Genomic DNA, 13,410 nt, shown 5'->3' with positions numbered 1-13,410 from the left:
AAATGTTGTCACCAAAAGAGGTTACACTTGAATTGCAGCGGATCTTTAAAAATGGTCATTTTACTCTTTAATTAAGAACATGAAGTTACTATTGAGCAGGTTTCAAATAGTGATTAAAACAGAGTTCAAGCTTTAAACACTGGTTACCCTCGTTATTTATATTTGCATCTTAACCATTTTACATTTTGTTTTCCCATCCTTTGACTCATGACAGTGATTTGTGAGAAAATAAAATTGCTGGTTCATAAACTGTTATAAAAATCAACTTTATTCAAATGTTCACCAATACAAAAACAAATGGAGAGCATCTTCACAACCTGAATTTATTTTCCCGTTCTTAGCTCATTTTCCTATAGTGGTTATGACGTGTGCGTGCGCTTCAACAGTTGCTGGGATGGCACCACCCGAGATATTCCGTAGGTCTTCAGTAGACACATTTCAAAATGACAACTGGGTGCTTTTTTTTGAGATGCTCTGAGGATGAGGACATGTCGACACGTTTTAGGAATGTGATGAGGAAAAATGAACAGGGAAAAAAAAAAGTGTTAACTCGACAGAAATAAACTGTAGTTGTGTCCAAACCCCTGAATAAATAACCCTGTAAAAAACATTACATCCTTGTTGTAGGTATGTATCGTCTGTGGCCACCGACCCACATTCAACTGCAAGCCAGATCTCACACCTTAAGAGACTTCAGAGGAAAGTTCATGAAACCGGTGAACTCTTCCCACAAAGTGTGCGTTGGTATGTATACAAATAAAGTATAGGACTTTATGTGGCAACACAGCGGTGGTCCTGGATATCTGTCAGCAGTTTCCCGTCAGAATGATTTCGTCTCACTCAAATAATGACGTACTGTATATACACGAAAGCACACCGACAAAAATCAGCACCAGCAAACCGAGGGGAGGCGAATGTGGCCTGAGTATGAGCAGAATCTGCAGTTACAGTCTGTACTGGTGTGGACAAGTCGCTTCGTTTGGGGTGACAATTGCTCTACACTATTATACATGGTGTGGGGGGAGAGAAGGAAAAAAAAAAAAAAAAAAGATCTTCATTCAGTGGTTGCGTCACTTATTTCACCAGTCCGATCTTCTTAGCTTCAGTTTCATAAATGAGTAACCTCCACATCTTCACTATGAAGACTTCGGCTTCTTCATCGAGAACCTAAAGCAGGAGCAGAAGGAGAGTTAGAGGAAGACGTGAGATGAGACGGCGACCATGAACCACAACGTCAACTCACTTTCCTGTCATCTCTTCAGTGGTGCTGTAGCAAGTCTAAGTTATTTACTGTTTATTTATTATAGCTTATTTAATCCATTTTAAATTAATTTGATGTGGGAGTGAATCTATCACATATTTTCATTATCAAATCTATTATCTTATTGTGTGGTCAAAAGAATAAAATATGCCCATTATCATTTCTCAAAGCCTAATGTTACATATTTATATGTTTGGATGAAATAACAACAGACATTCAGTGTAAACCATCTGAGGAAGGGCTGCAAATGATTGGTATGTGGTTAACATTACCATAGTTAAAATGAACACAAAATAAAGACAGTAAACAGTATGAGAGGCTTACTTATCATTACATTACTCACCATGGCAACATCATCCAAGATACTCTGTGGCATACTGTGGGCCATCACCTGGAAAAAAAAAACCAAGAAAAATCAGGATCATTTCATGTGTCTCGTTCACGTCCAAGTGTGTGTGTGTGTGTGTGTGTGTGTGTGTGTGTGTGTGTGTGTGTGTGTGTGTGTGTGTGTGTGTGTGTGTGTGTGTGTGTGTGTGTGTGTGTGTGTGTGTGTGTGTGTGTGTGTGTGTGTGTACAGATGTACCAAATGTACAGATCGTCACAGGATCAATACCTTGGAGCAGACAAAGTCCACAAGCGTCGCCTCTTCCTCTCCGATGTATTCAATAATCTTTTTATTGATCCAGGGCCGAACACGCCGTTCCATTAGCGTCTAAAAAAGGAGAAGAGATGAAGGCACATTTATAACATGTAACCGCTCAGACGTCACTGCAAAACACACTCATTGTGCTGCGAGTTAAACCGTGTTACAGCACAGAAAGAGAAAAAAAATAATGCTTAGTTTACTTGTCTGCTTAAAACCAAGTTTAACTGAACCAGTGTATTTTTCCGTCTCCTCACCGTGTCAACCATGGTCCAGTCCAGCGGGTAGGAGAACAGCTCAGGCTTGGCTGTGGGGATCTTTTCTATCAGACTCTTGATGTGTTTCCGTTTCTCCTCGGAGTTGGCCCCCTTTACGCTGGAGAGCCCGGCCCCGTCCACCCCGAGGCTCTTGTCGTCGTCGTAGTCCAGGGGCACCAGCTTTCTCTTGCGGGGCTGCTCATCGGCCTCTTCGTCGTCAAACTTGTCGAAGACGCTGTCCACGGGAAGCTTCTTCCTCTTGCCTGCGTTCGGCTGACTGGGGCTTCCTGTGGCACCTGGAGAGGACGAGCAGCTTTATTAAGGAAGGGTTGTTTTTTAAATTTTTTTACATTTCATTACCAATCTTAGCCAGTATCTGTAAGAAAGAAAGCAGAACGCTTAAAGCAAAAATTCACCCTCACGTTCTCACATATCTGACATTTGTCATGTTCCAGATGTTCTTTTGTGACTGACAGAATTTCCCTACATTTGCCCCTTAAGTTAGCGATGCCCTACCTTATCCAGACTACATTTCAAAATTGACTCAAAATCTGGCTTTTTGTAATAAAATGAAAATTTAAAAAAAAAAAAAAAAAAAAAATGGCTTTTTGTGCGTTGTCTTCACGTATAGGTGGACAGAGCAATGACAGCAAAGAATGCTGTGTGAGTTTTTCTACTTGAATCAAAGTGCATGTGGAGAGAGAACTGAACTGTGGAGTGAGGTGGGTGGTTGCTGAAATCCATTTAACATGCTACTCACAAGAGATGTGCAAGCTGTGGATTCTGGTCTATGAAGGCTAATAGGAGAAATGTGTGCTGCATCTGTGAATCTCTTTTTCTGTGGCCAATACCAAAACATTAAAGACAGAATGATACATGTGTTTTAGAGGGAAATGTCTACATGTTTTTTTTGTAGCTTCACTTCACTTCCACTTAGCAGTGGAGCACTTTGCCGTGTCACAGCGAGGACACGTTTCATTGAGACTCACCCAGTTTGAGACTGAGGCCAATCTTTGGCCGGTTCTCCTCCTGCGGCAGGGCCTCCGGGGGGGAGTTTTCATGTGGGATGATGATGCCGCAGGGCGACTCGTCCCCGGGTGTGTCGGGGGACACATTGCCACTGGCAGACGACACTGAAGGTGCTGCTGTGATTGGCCGCATCGTGGGCTTCAAGCACGGTTTCATGTCAGGGTTATCGTCATCGTTTTCGTAATCATCTTCCTCGCCCTCCTCCACCTCGTCGTCTGAGGGGGCGGGCCGCGTGCGGGCCTCTGCTCTGTCCTGGTCCTGCCGGCGGTCCCGGTGGTTTCGTGAACCCCTGTGGCGATCCCGTTCCTCCTCGGGCTCCGGCTCTTGGATGATGGGAGGTCGTCTCAGACGCTCCTCCTCTTCCTCCTCCATCTGGACCAATAAGAGGCAGATATGCAGAAGATTAACACCCAATCACAGTGTTTTACAGAAAAGAAGGTTAACAGACGATGAAAGCTGGACACCACAGACGTGCAGAGATGCAGAGCGACTCGGATGATAAAGTGACCTTCACAAAGGCAGCAGACAGCATGCACACTCACTATAGATATGCAGGCAAACACACACACACAGACACATTACTATTATAGACAAGCATACCCTGCGTAGCTCTGCGTCTGGGTTTGGATGTCCCTCGTCTAACAGCCTCTGTCTGATCTCCTCCAGCTCCTCCTTCTCTCTCTTCCTGTCACGCTCGTCCGCCTCCATCTCCTTCTCTCGGTCTCGGAGACGCTTCTGCAGCGCACTGCCCCTAGGGGTCACACCAAAAATAACAGCCTTCAGAACAATAGCCAGAGCAGCAGCACTGCATCTGCTACCACAAGTCAGATCTGGGTCACACAGCATCTGCTGCATGTTCTCCATGTTTTTACATGTGCAGGTGCCACCTGGCTCTGATGGGCCGCACAGAACAATGAACTGAATACCTAAAGGTTTCAAGATTTCTGACATTGAAATTCAGACAATCATACATCAGTACATTTAATTAACTCCTACTTTATCTTATATTCCTATATATTCATTTGACCTAATTGGCATAAGTAAAGACTCCCCTGCTGCATACTGTTTTATATTGCTCACCTGTAGTACTTGGGGTCATCTCTGTCATCATCATAGTCTTCAAGAAACTCTTTAAGCCGTTTGCCCTCTTTCACCTGAGAGAGATTTGAATTTATTTAGCGCCTTTCAAGAAACCCAAGGATGCTTTACATAGAGAGCAGATTTGTACACTGAGTGTTCAAATTGAAGTAGTCAACGAGCTCTCACCATTTCTCGTCGGCGCTCATCTTCCCTCTCGGCCTCCTTTGCATAATCCCGCGCCTTCTTCCTCTCCCTGAGCTCCCAGTTTTTCAAACGCTGTAGTCACGACGGCATCAGGGAAAGCCACAATCAAATACAGTTATGTTCAATCACACCAAGAGAAAAGTGCTAAACAGCCAGTATTTTAGGTTTCACACTCAGAAGACACTCTAGTAAGATGGGTAAATATGGTGCACTAATAGGAAGTGATTTGGGTCACAGCCCAGGTAACCTCCCTACCTCCTGATAGGCTGTTTCCTTGTCTCTGAGTTTTCTCTCCAGCTTCCTGCGTTCGTACGCCTCCTCCTCATCCTCTTGGTCTCGTTTCTTCTCTCTGTCTCGGTCTCGACTAATTTCCCTGCAAAGACAAAAGGTAAGGATATTTTATCCTTGAATATAAATTGGAACTAGCATAAGCAAGTGTTAAGTTTAAAGTTGCACATAAAGGGGAGACAGATAAATGTTGATCAAGGTCCACATGGTCCTGAGAAGGAGTTTTAATCAGCCATAACAAGTGAAAACACCTTCGTGGGTGTGCAAGGGCTTTAAGCAGCCGCTGAATATTTTTACTGAACATACCATTCTTCGGCCTCAACGCACTGCACCGCTTTGGCTTCATTTTGTCATCAATTCAAACAGTGACCGTAGAAAGCTGGCATCAAAATTATGACAACACCAGCACATGGCCAAAGCTTGTACTTTACTGCATTTTCAAAACCAAGAGCAGTGCAGAAGGTGGAAACCGGTTGATGACATGTCTTAGCTTCCATATTTTCTCCCTAGTCATTCATTTATTGCACAATGAATAGGATATAGTTTTCCAGACAAACCCATGCTGTCATTGATTTCAGTTCATTTCAATGTAAACACTTAAAACTTGCTGCAAATAGAAAATTAATCACAAAAATGAATCAACTTTTGCCAACTATAAATTCTAATCATCTGTTTGTCCCCGAGCTCTGATGTGTTTGATTGAAATCTGTGACTGAGGTTTTTGTTTTTTTTTCCCCTTCACCTGGATCGGCTGCGTTCAGTGCTCCTCTCGCGGCTTCTTTCTCTGTCTCTGTCCCACTCTCTGTCTCTGTCTCGTTCCCTTTCTCTGGTCCTGCGGTCGCGGTCTTTGTCTCTGTCTCTGTCTCTCTCCCGCTCTCGCTCCCTTTCCCGCTCCCTCTCTCGTTCCTTCTCCCTCTCACGGTCCCGCCGCTCTCTTTCCCGCTCTCGCTCTTTTTCCCGCTCCCTCCGCTCCCGCTCCAACTCCAGCCGCTCCTTCTCCCTCTTGTCCTTCTCTTCTTCTAGTTTCTGCGGAGCAAAACACAGAGAGGTTCAGCCGATGCCACGCAAGATCCAGCGAGTCTTTGCAGTCAATTTGCTACTGTGCACAGATCAAGAGGTTTCCAGATCTTAAGGGGGTTCATACAGGAACATGCCCTATACTAATTAGTGCAAAGCATGTCAGAGAAGCTGGAATCCTAACTGGGATAACCTGGAAGGTTCAAAAGACTGTCCCTTCACACAGAGACTGCTTCATCATTCATCTAAAGCAGTACGCTGCACTTTATTGCTTCAAACTTGCAGTGTAAACTACAGTTTAGCAAGGATGTAACTGGAAACCACTTTACTGGTCAAAGAGATCTGTGGAACTTGAAGCATTCATAAAGAGAAAAAGGCGCCGCAAAAGACAATGCTTTTTCTCTCCTTAAGAGTCCTCCTCTCAGAACAAGGAAAACAAAAACAGAAAACAGGCGTCAGTCTTTTGTTGAACTAGTTGTTTGTGACTTACAGGTGTTGAACTATGGACTCAGCCCTTCGCTGCCCCTACAAGCCTTTTAAGTTAGGCCTGGGAGGAAAGCAGGTCACACGGTATACAAGGGAAAAACGTTATGGGTTTCTGTCTTGCTTAAGCATCATCATCATCAAAGAAACAACAGCCTTTACTTCAATGGGTAGCATGGCATTGGGTAAAGAGCTAAAAATCAAGAAATGAACATAATGAGCATCAGTTACATTTCTGCACAGATAAATGAAATTGTAGAAAACGGTCTTACCCCTGCAGTAGTCTTCAGCAGCTCTTCACGACTCATTACTCAAGACACATACGCCCACACACACATCCCAATTTATGGACATTACACACAAGGCTTTGACTGCAATGTGCCCGGAGTCCTGTATTCAGAGTGCTGAATACAAAGAAACAGCACACTAAGCTCAGAGAAGCGCTTTTCCATTACTTTTAGGGCATGTGTGCTGTTACAGAGAGTAATGTACAGTAAGTGCAACTGTAGAATTAATTCAATTTCAAAGAGGCTGCTGCACTACAATAGAGTCATATGCAGCCACAGACAGTCAGCTGGTCTTCAGCAAGAAAAGCCTTGGGTGTAATACAAGAGAAAGAAACTTATGACATGAGAAATAAGTTGGGAGATGTTTGCAATCATTTTTAGCACAGGTTAAATATTATTACTCATGTTATTACTCATTACTTGTGTGCTTTGACTAAAGGACAAACCACATCAGGCATCATTTTTTGCAACTTGTATTTTCACTTACCTCTGTAGAATGTCTACCAGGGCTTGCTACACTGATACTTGTCTGACAGAACATTACGGAGCATAAGATCATTTCCCATAATTTTGTTATTACATTCTCACAATCTATGAAACAGTAGATATTATTCATTGTTGTCTGTAGTTTGTGTTTGTGGTTTTCTACAGCAGCAGGTTTGGCAGAATGGTTTTTAATCTCTGTAAAAAAGCCAGAGCAATAAACTTTAAAAAGGTAAAAAATGAAATAGTATTGATGTGTCATTTGTATGTATTTTTGGCCTGATCCTCTAAGGCTGGGAACACACAGCCTTCCTCACCTCTGTGTGGCAGTGACCTAGTTGCACTGCTGCACCTCGCATGCCTGTGATGTCCACAGAGACATCACACAGTCCACCAGCCTGCATATCTTACCATACCGAGTTTGCCTTTGATAACGGCCATAAGTTATTGAATATTTCACTTCATTTCGTAAGAAATGTCACGTGAACAGATAACAATAAATTAATGGATTCTGTCCACAGAAACGCTACAGACTTTCACTTTGAAAAGGGAAACAGGAAGTGTATGTAAAAACATCCATTTATTTTTTTCCATTTATCTACAGATAAGGACCGTGAAACTATTAAAAAGTTGGTTTCACTGTGTTTCTGCTGCAAAGCTTGTGTTACAGAAAAAAAAGGCAGTCTCCAAATCTCTAGAGGAGCCGCAGCCAAGCCGAGCCGCCATGAGACACATCTGAGCCACGCTGCACACCTGGGCTGTGTGGTTGCTCTAACCAGTTAACATGGACGCTCTTGGTTTAACCTTTTGACCTGGTTGCAGGACTTTTAAAATTCCAACTGTTTGTGGAAAAAAATAGAATAGACTGCGCACTTGAGTTTCATCTTGTACAGCTTTTAAAGCAGATGCATGGAGTTCAGCTTTCACGTAATAAAGGCAGAGAGAGCACGACAGTGATGGAGAGAGAGAGATGGAAGAGAGAAGTCACACGACACCACATACAGAGAGCACGTACCTTGTCAGTCTTCAGATCAGCGTACTGCTGTGGAGAGGGCGCCCCCCCACCCCACACTAGCATTATAAAAGCTACAGCCAAAGTCACTGCAGTGGTTATTGAAAAGAGTCCTTGTGCTTCAACATGAACACCATTAAGACAGATCATACTTTACAGAGGACTCGCACAGGTTCACTGACTCAAGATTGCAAAGCACCATCAATACCTACAGAATGAAGAAAAGGTTTTGCAGGAACTTTGGTACTGGTGCTGTCTGATAGCTGACTGAATAGAGCATTGTGAGCTCTGACCGACACACAAAAGTGCGGGACAGTTGCCCCTATGCGAGTCCTTGAAAGGGGGACGCCCAGTATATGTATATAGTAAATGAAGGCTGATACTTACATCCTATCCTCGCAACTTTTTCCAAAGCTCTGAGATTCATCTTGCTTTAGTCACCATATGATCACTATCATAATGGTGGGGTTTAATGAATAGATTAGCTTTTAAGTAACTTTACATCGTCTCCATGCATTTTTGTGTGATGAATGAAGAATGGATCTATATGGTCACACCTAGACAGTTTGACTACGGTGGTCACAGGTGTCAAATCAGGCCTGAAACAGGTGACATAAACACTAGCTGTCTGCCTACTTGTGGTGTCTGAACATTAAATATGAAACACTTGATATAATATGGGGCAAATTACGATGTTTGATGGTCTAAATTTTAAGGACCGCCAATTTGTAGCGCAGTATGCATGTTACTACGGTCAAGAGAAGCTTGGTAAATGTGTCAGCTGAATGTGAAAGCTCTAGGAGTGAACTATGTGAGCAGCTGCTGTCCAAAACCTGTAATGTCAACAGCAAAAATCAAAAGAGCCACTTTACCTTGTGAGTGTCGCGAAATTTACTAATCTCTCTGGAGATCAGGTCTCTCTTGTCCTCCTCCATGTCAATAGTGTTTATGTCGTCCTAAAGAAAAACCAATGGAAGAGTCAAATAACGCTTTCACATTTTCAGCTCTATGAGGAGCGCAGTGCAAGTCAGAGAAGAGGAAACGAAAGTTAGTATACCTCTTCTTTTTTCTCTTTTTTCCTCTTTCGTCGCTGGGAGTCCTCATCCTGTGAAGGCGCGTTGAGTTCGGCGGCGTATTCCCGCATCAGTCCATCGATAGCACCTTTGATAATCTGATCCTTCTTCTTTGTCTCCTCGTCTAGAACCTCTTCCTCATCCTCTGCTCCATCTTCAGCCTTCGAATCCTGCAAGTACCAAAACAAACCCTTGTTTAGCAATGAGTTAATTATTACAATAATTTTATCAGTAATAACAATTTATTATGAATCGCTTCAGAAATCTAAGATTCCGCCATCCATTCAGAAATCTGGATCGAGGCTGGGTGCAGTAACTCCCTAAGTAGTAATTCCCTAAAAACAGAACTATACCCCATTCGCAGTCTTCTTCTTGGCCTTCCACTCGTCCAGCTGAGCTTTAGTCTTAGCATCCACCTTCACCAACAGATTTTTATCTCCAATCTGCAGGTCATGAAGCAGCCGAAGTGCTCGCAGTGTGGACTCTGGCTCCTTGTACTCACAAAAGCCAAAGGCTGCAAAAGACATTGACATGGAAACAGACATATATATGATTTGATGGGATAACAAATACAATGTAATTAAGCCATTCCTTTTCTTCCAGCTGATCATCCCAGTAAGCTGTGGATGAAAGTATTTCCTGACCTAACGATGCTCAGTCTGCGTATTGTGAATTACCTTGAAGCTTGCCAGAGGCTCCTTGGACTCTCTTCCAGCTCAGAACAATTCCGCACTTCTGTAACATGAGCAAAAAAGGAGGAGTTCACGACTCAAATAGAGGGGGATTGTTTTTTAAAAATGCAACAGCACGGGATTCACAGATTCAACAGGCTGCCCACACAGTTTGGTAAATAAATTCTGTGATATTGATAAATGTGGCATCAGTGCATGCAAAAAAGGGTGTTTGTTATGTGGTAAGTGTTGCTGATAAGATCTGGAAGATAACACATCTATAACGAAATAACCATGAAGGTGGAAAATTTGATTGCTTGAATAAAAGGATAGAATAAAATATGAACAATTTTAGAGAAATTTAGAGAATTTTTTACACCCAGAGGACAATTATTTATGGATTAAATAAATATTCCACAACTGTGTGACTTGAGTACATCATTCACAAATCTTACCGCCAGCAACTGTCTGATCAGCATGTCTGAAGCTTTCTCTGATATGTTCCCCACAAACACTGTGGTGGTGGGACCGCTGTTCTCATTGTTGTCTTTGACTCGCATAGCAGCAATTTCCTTCCTGGGGACTGCAGGCTTACTGACCACTGACACAGAGGGCATCATTACTGTGGTGGTGGGGGTCATGATGCCCACGTGAACTGGGATCATTGGAGTTCCTGCGAGAGCCAAACAACATGTACATCAACTACAGACAAAGCAGTTTTAAAAAGAAATTAAATCAGGGCTGTGACAGTGTGAATTCCATGTTACCTTCTGATTTCATGTTGCAGACTTATTTTGATTACCTGTGTGTAATTTATCTATTTTAGATACATGTCTTGCAATAGTGCTTGCAATAGCGTCCATGTCATGTGAGGCAGTGCCTCTAAATACTTATGATAAATACTTCACAGGTGCAGTTTACAGCAGTCTTTCCTCTTTGTATTTTGAACAGCTTTGCATTTTCTTTGTAGTTTCTCTGCTCAGTTTAATCATGGTGACGCTTTGTTCTGGGGCACACTTGTCTTTTTCATTTATGCTATTGAAAAAAAGCATGAATTTTCCAAAGAAAATTCATTTAAAAAATTGAAGGAGGACTAAAATCCAATATGATGAGATGTAGTAATAACCTCTGGTACTAACCTAGAGTCACTGAGTCGTATCGCATGGAAGGCATTGGGGAAAAGGCATTATAATCTTTTGTTAAGATTTATGTAAAATAAACAAATACACATTAGCAATCAAAATAACCTCTGTGAAATTAATTTAGTGCATTTTTAATCATGATCATTGTCAAGTCAGCATGAGGGTATTGAAATAGCATTGTTTTTGTGTCAATTAAACAGTAATTTATGGATGAAAATAGCTGTATGCTGTAACTGATCAAGTGAATGATGTTCTTCATTCATTTTGAGACAGGTGCTTGCTTACCTGTGGGAAAACCAGCATACTGAGGGGGCATCCCGGGAGGAGGCAACAGCGGCCGGTTTAAATGAGGGGGGAAGGACATCCTGGCTGTGAATCAGTCCAACCTGATGAGCAAACAGTGACAGTCGTTAGCAGCCTATTCATCTATGATGTGTTAAACTCACACTTGAATAAACTCCTCAAAAAAACACAAACCTAACATCAGCATTACGGTGCAAAGAGATGCGTTAGCTTATTCTATTTAAAAAATGTTAGCAAGTACGCTGAAAAAACTGCCATGATTGTGTGGGTACCATAGTTTGCTTCATTTACAAATCCGACATCGATTTATGACTTTTACTATCCAACTGTAGCGCTGCTTGAGGTTAGCTTAGCTTATCGTAGAGCGGTAACAATCAGTCATTTCACATCACTAAGCCCCACGGTTGAAGTAGTATCACTTTGTGTTGTCCCGGTATATCATAGAGTAGCTAACGTTAAATAACTCGACCCCAATTAAAGTTACCAAAAAGCTGACAGCTTTGTTAGCTAAAGCTAGCATCAAGCACGCTACCATACCCGGCACAGCTAAAGTTGGCTAAGCTAACATTAGCTAGAGCTGGTGTTTACGCCACCTGACAGACAAAATCCACTTTAGCGGGCTAAATGTGAGCTCGTAATGAACATGAAAATATCCTTTTATACGTACCCGGGAACAGGTGACGTACAGAGTGATAAAACCCACTATGGGTGAGCTATTAGTTGTGAAAATCTCTGTAACGTTCCGTATGTTGGATTAGCACGTTGGCTAGTCGCGGGCCTTCAAAAACATTGACGCAAGCGCTCTACGTACCAGAGTACAGGCGCGCTTGATTTGCATATCGGGACGTGGCCGCTGGACGGAGATGGAAAATGTTGTCTGACAGCCACTAACTCTGATATTGGCTACTCCAACAGCACTGAACTCACAAGTAATAATAGTACCACTATATTACCAGTGCGAACTACAAATAAACATTACTAAACAATAATAAGCATCATCATCATCATCATCATCATGATAATGTGTATATTATGTGATGTGTTTGTGAGATAAATCCAAAAATATTAACTGCATCAGTAGGACTTTTCAGTGAGTGGTGAATGTAGAGCTCCATCTCTTGATCCTACAATGTTTATTTTGGGGTTATATCCATAGACTGTAGTTATAATCTGCCATCCCTGCCACAGCTTTTGATCACCTTACCATGGAGCCACTGGGCCATCTGGGCCACAGATGGCCACAGATGGCCCAGTGGCTCAAGGAAATGAAGAGGCCTAAGTGTTGTTTTATGGATGAGATAACTAATATTTTGAAAAGGAAGGAAGTGAATGTTAACGTGCAACGAAGTGATGACAATGGGAATCCTTGAGAGATGTCATTACCACTAAGGGGACATGATCGGTCACTCTTCATTACACAAGGCACATTAGTCTAGTTTATAATGCATGCTAATAAATCAACAACAAAATAAAAGCACAGAGACATTTTCCCTGTGATTGTCTGTGGGCCACTTTAAATCAGCTTTTCCCAGGATAGTGATATCATCCTTCTATTCAAATTCATTCATTTTTGTTGTTATTGTTGTTATTACTATTATTATTATTGGTGGTGGTGGTGGTTTGTGGGTTGGGTGGCTCTATTCGTATCTCTTTTAAATGTACTTGCTTACTGTCTATATCTGCTTCAACATGTAGAGGGAACAGCCAACAAACGCCTCATGCGAACCCCTCAGACAGCTCGTGAATACCAAGTGTGTCAGCTGGTTGCTTAATGTACACTGTCGATCGATCGATTAATCAATTAACTGATAGATGTAACTGAACAATCAGCTCTCTAACCCTGTTATTTTATTTTATTGTTCAACATCAGTGGCTCTCCTGGTTTAATAGCATCACTATGCTGGACGCGATCATCCTGATCCGCCATTTATTTTGCTGTGTGAACAATGTCACAATGAATGTTTTGGTTGCCATGGTGTTGCTGTTGTAGGTTCCAGGCCCGTTGTCAGGCTACTGTTAGTGTGTGTGTGTGTGTGTGTGTGTGTGTGTGTGTGTGTGTGTGTGTGTGTGTGTGTCGTGGCTCTGGTAGGTTCTAGATCCCTCAGACAGCAGCTGGGCCGCGAGGGCTGCGTCTGACAAGCCGTGACGTCACTTTAGGCGGGTTTTTCACGGAAAGT

At 42.5% G+C, this 13,410-nt stretch overlaps 1 protein-coding gene across 1 annotated transcript; it reads right to left on the bottom strand.

Annotated features, from left to right (window-relative positions):
* Positions 1-250: 250 nt before the first annotated feature.
* Positions 251-12,010, bottom strand: rbm25b (RNA binding motif protein 25b). Its single transcript, XM_070848848.1, has 17 exons — positions 11,901-12,010; positions 11,216-11,316; positions 10,244-10,461; positions 9,795-9,852; positions 9,471-9,631; positions 9,102-9,287; positions 8,917-9,000; positions 5,505-5,788; positions 4,730-4,847; positions 4,457-4,546; positions 4,271-4,344; positions 3,791-3,941; positions 3,151-3,562; positions 2,162-2,457; positions 1,875-1,973; positions 1,605-1,652; positions 251-1,167 (listed from the first exon to the last, which is right to left on the bottom strand). The coding sequence occupies exons 2-17, from the start codon at positions 11,292-11,294 to the stop codon at positions 1,075-1,077; spliced, it is 2,451 nt and encodes an 816-aa protein (XP_070704949.1). The 5' UTR covers positions 11,295-11,316; positions 11,901-12,010; the 3' UTR covers positions 251-1,074.
* Between the last annotated feature and the right edge of the window lie 1,400 nt (positions 12,011-13,410).

Source organism: Pempheris klunzingeri, chromosome 18 (assembly GCF_042242105.1).
Source record: "Pempheris klunzingeri isolate RE-2024b chromosome 18, fPemKlu1.hap1, whole genome shotgun sequence".
Lineage (NCBI taxonomy): Eukaryota > Metazoa > Chordata > Actinopteri > Acropomatiformes > Pempheridae > Pempheris > Pempheris klunzingeri.
Note: the sequence above shows the minus strand (reverse complement) of the source record. Positions and strands in the feature narration are given on the sequence as shown.

Excerpts from the sequence above, each read along its gene's own strand:
- rbm25b (XM_070848848.1), bottom strand. The coding sequence starts at position 11,294 with ATGTCCTTCCCCCCTCATTTAAACCGGCCGCTGTTGCCTCCTCCCGGG. Across the intron at positions 9,001-9,101 it reads AAAAAGAGAAAAAAGAAGAG|GACGACATAAACACTATTGA; the intron begins GTATACTAACTT and ends GTTTTTCTTTAG. Across the intron at positions 3,563-3,790 it reads CAGACGCAGAGCTACGCAGG|ATGGAGGAGGAAGAGGAGGA; the intron begins GTATGCTTGTCT and ends TTATTGGTCCAG.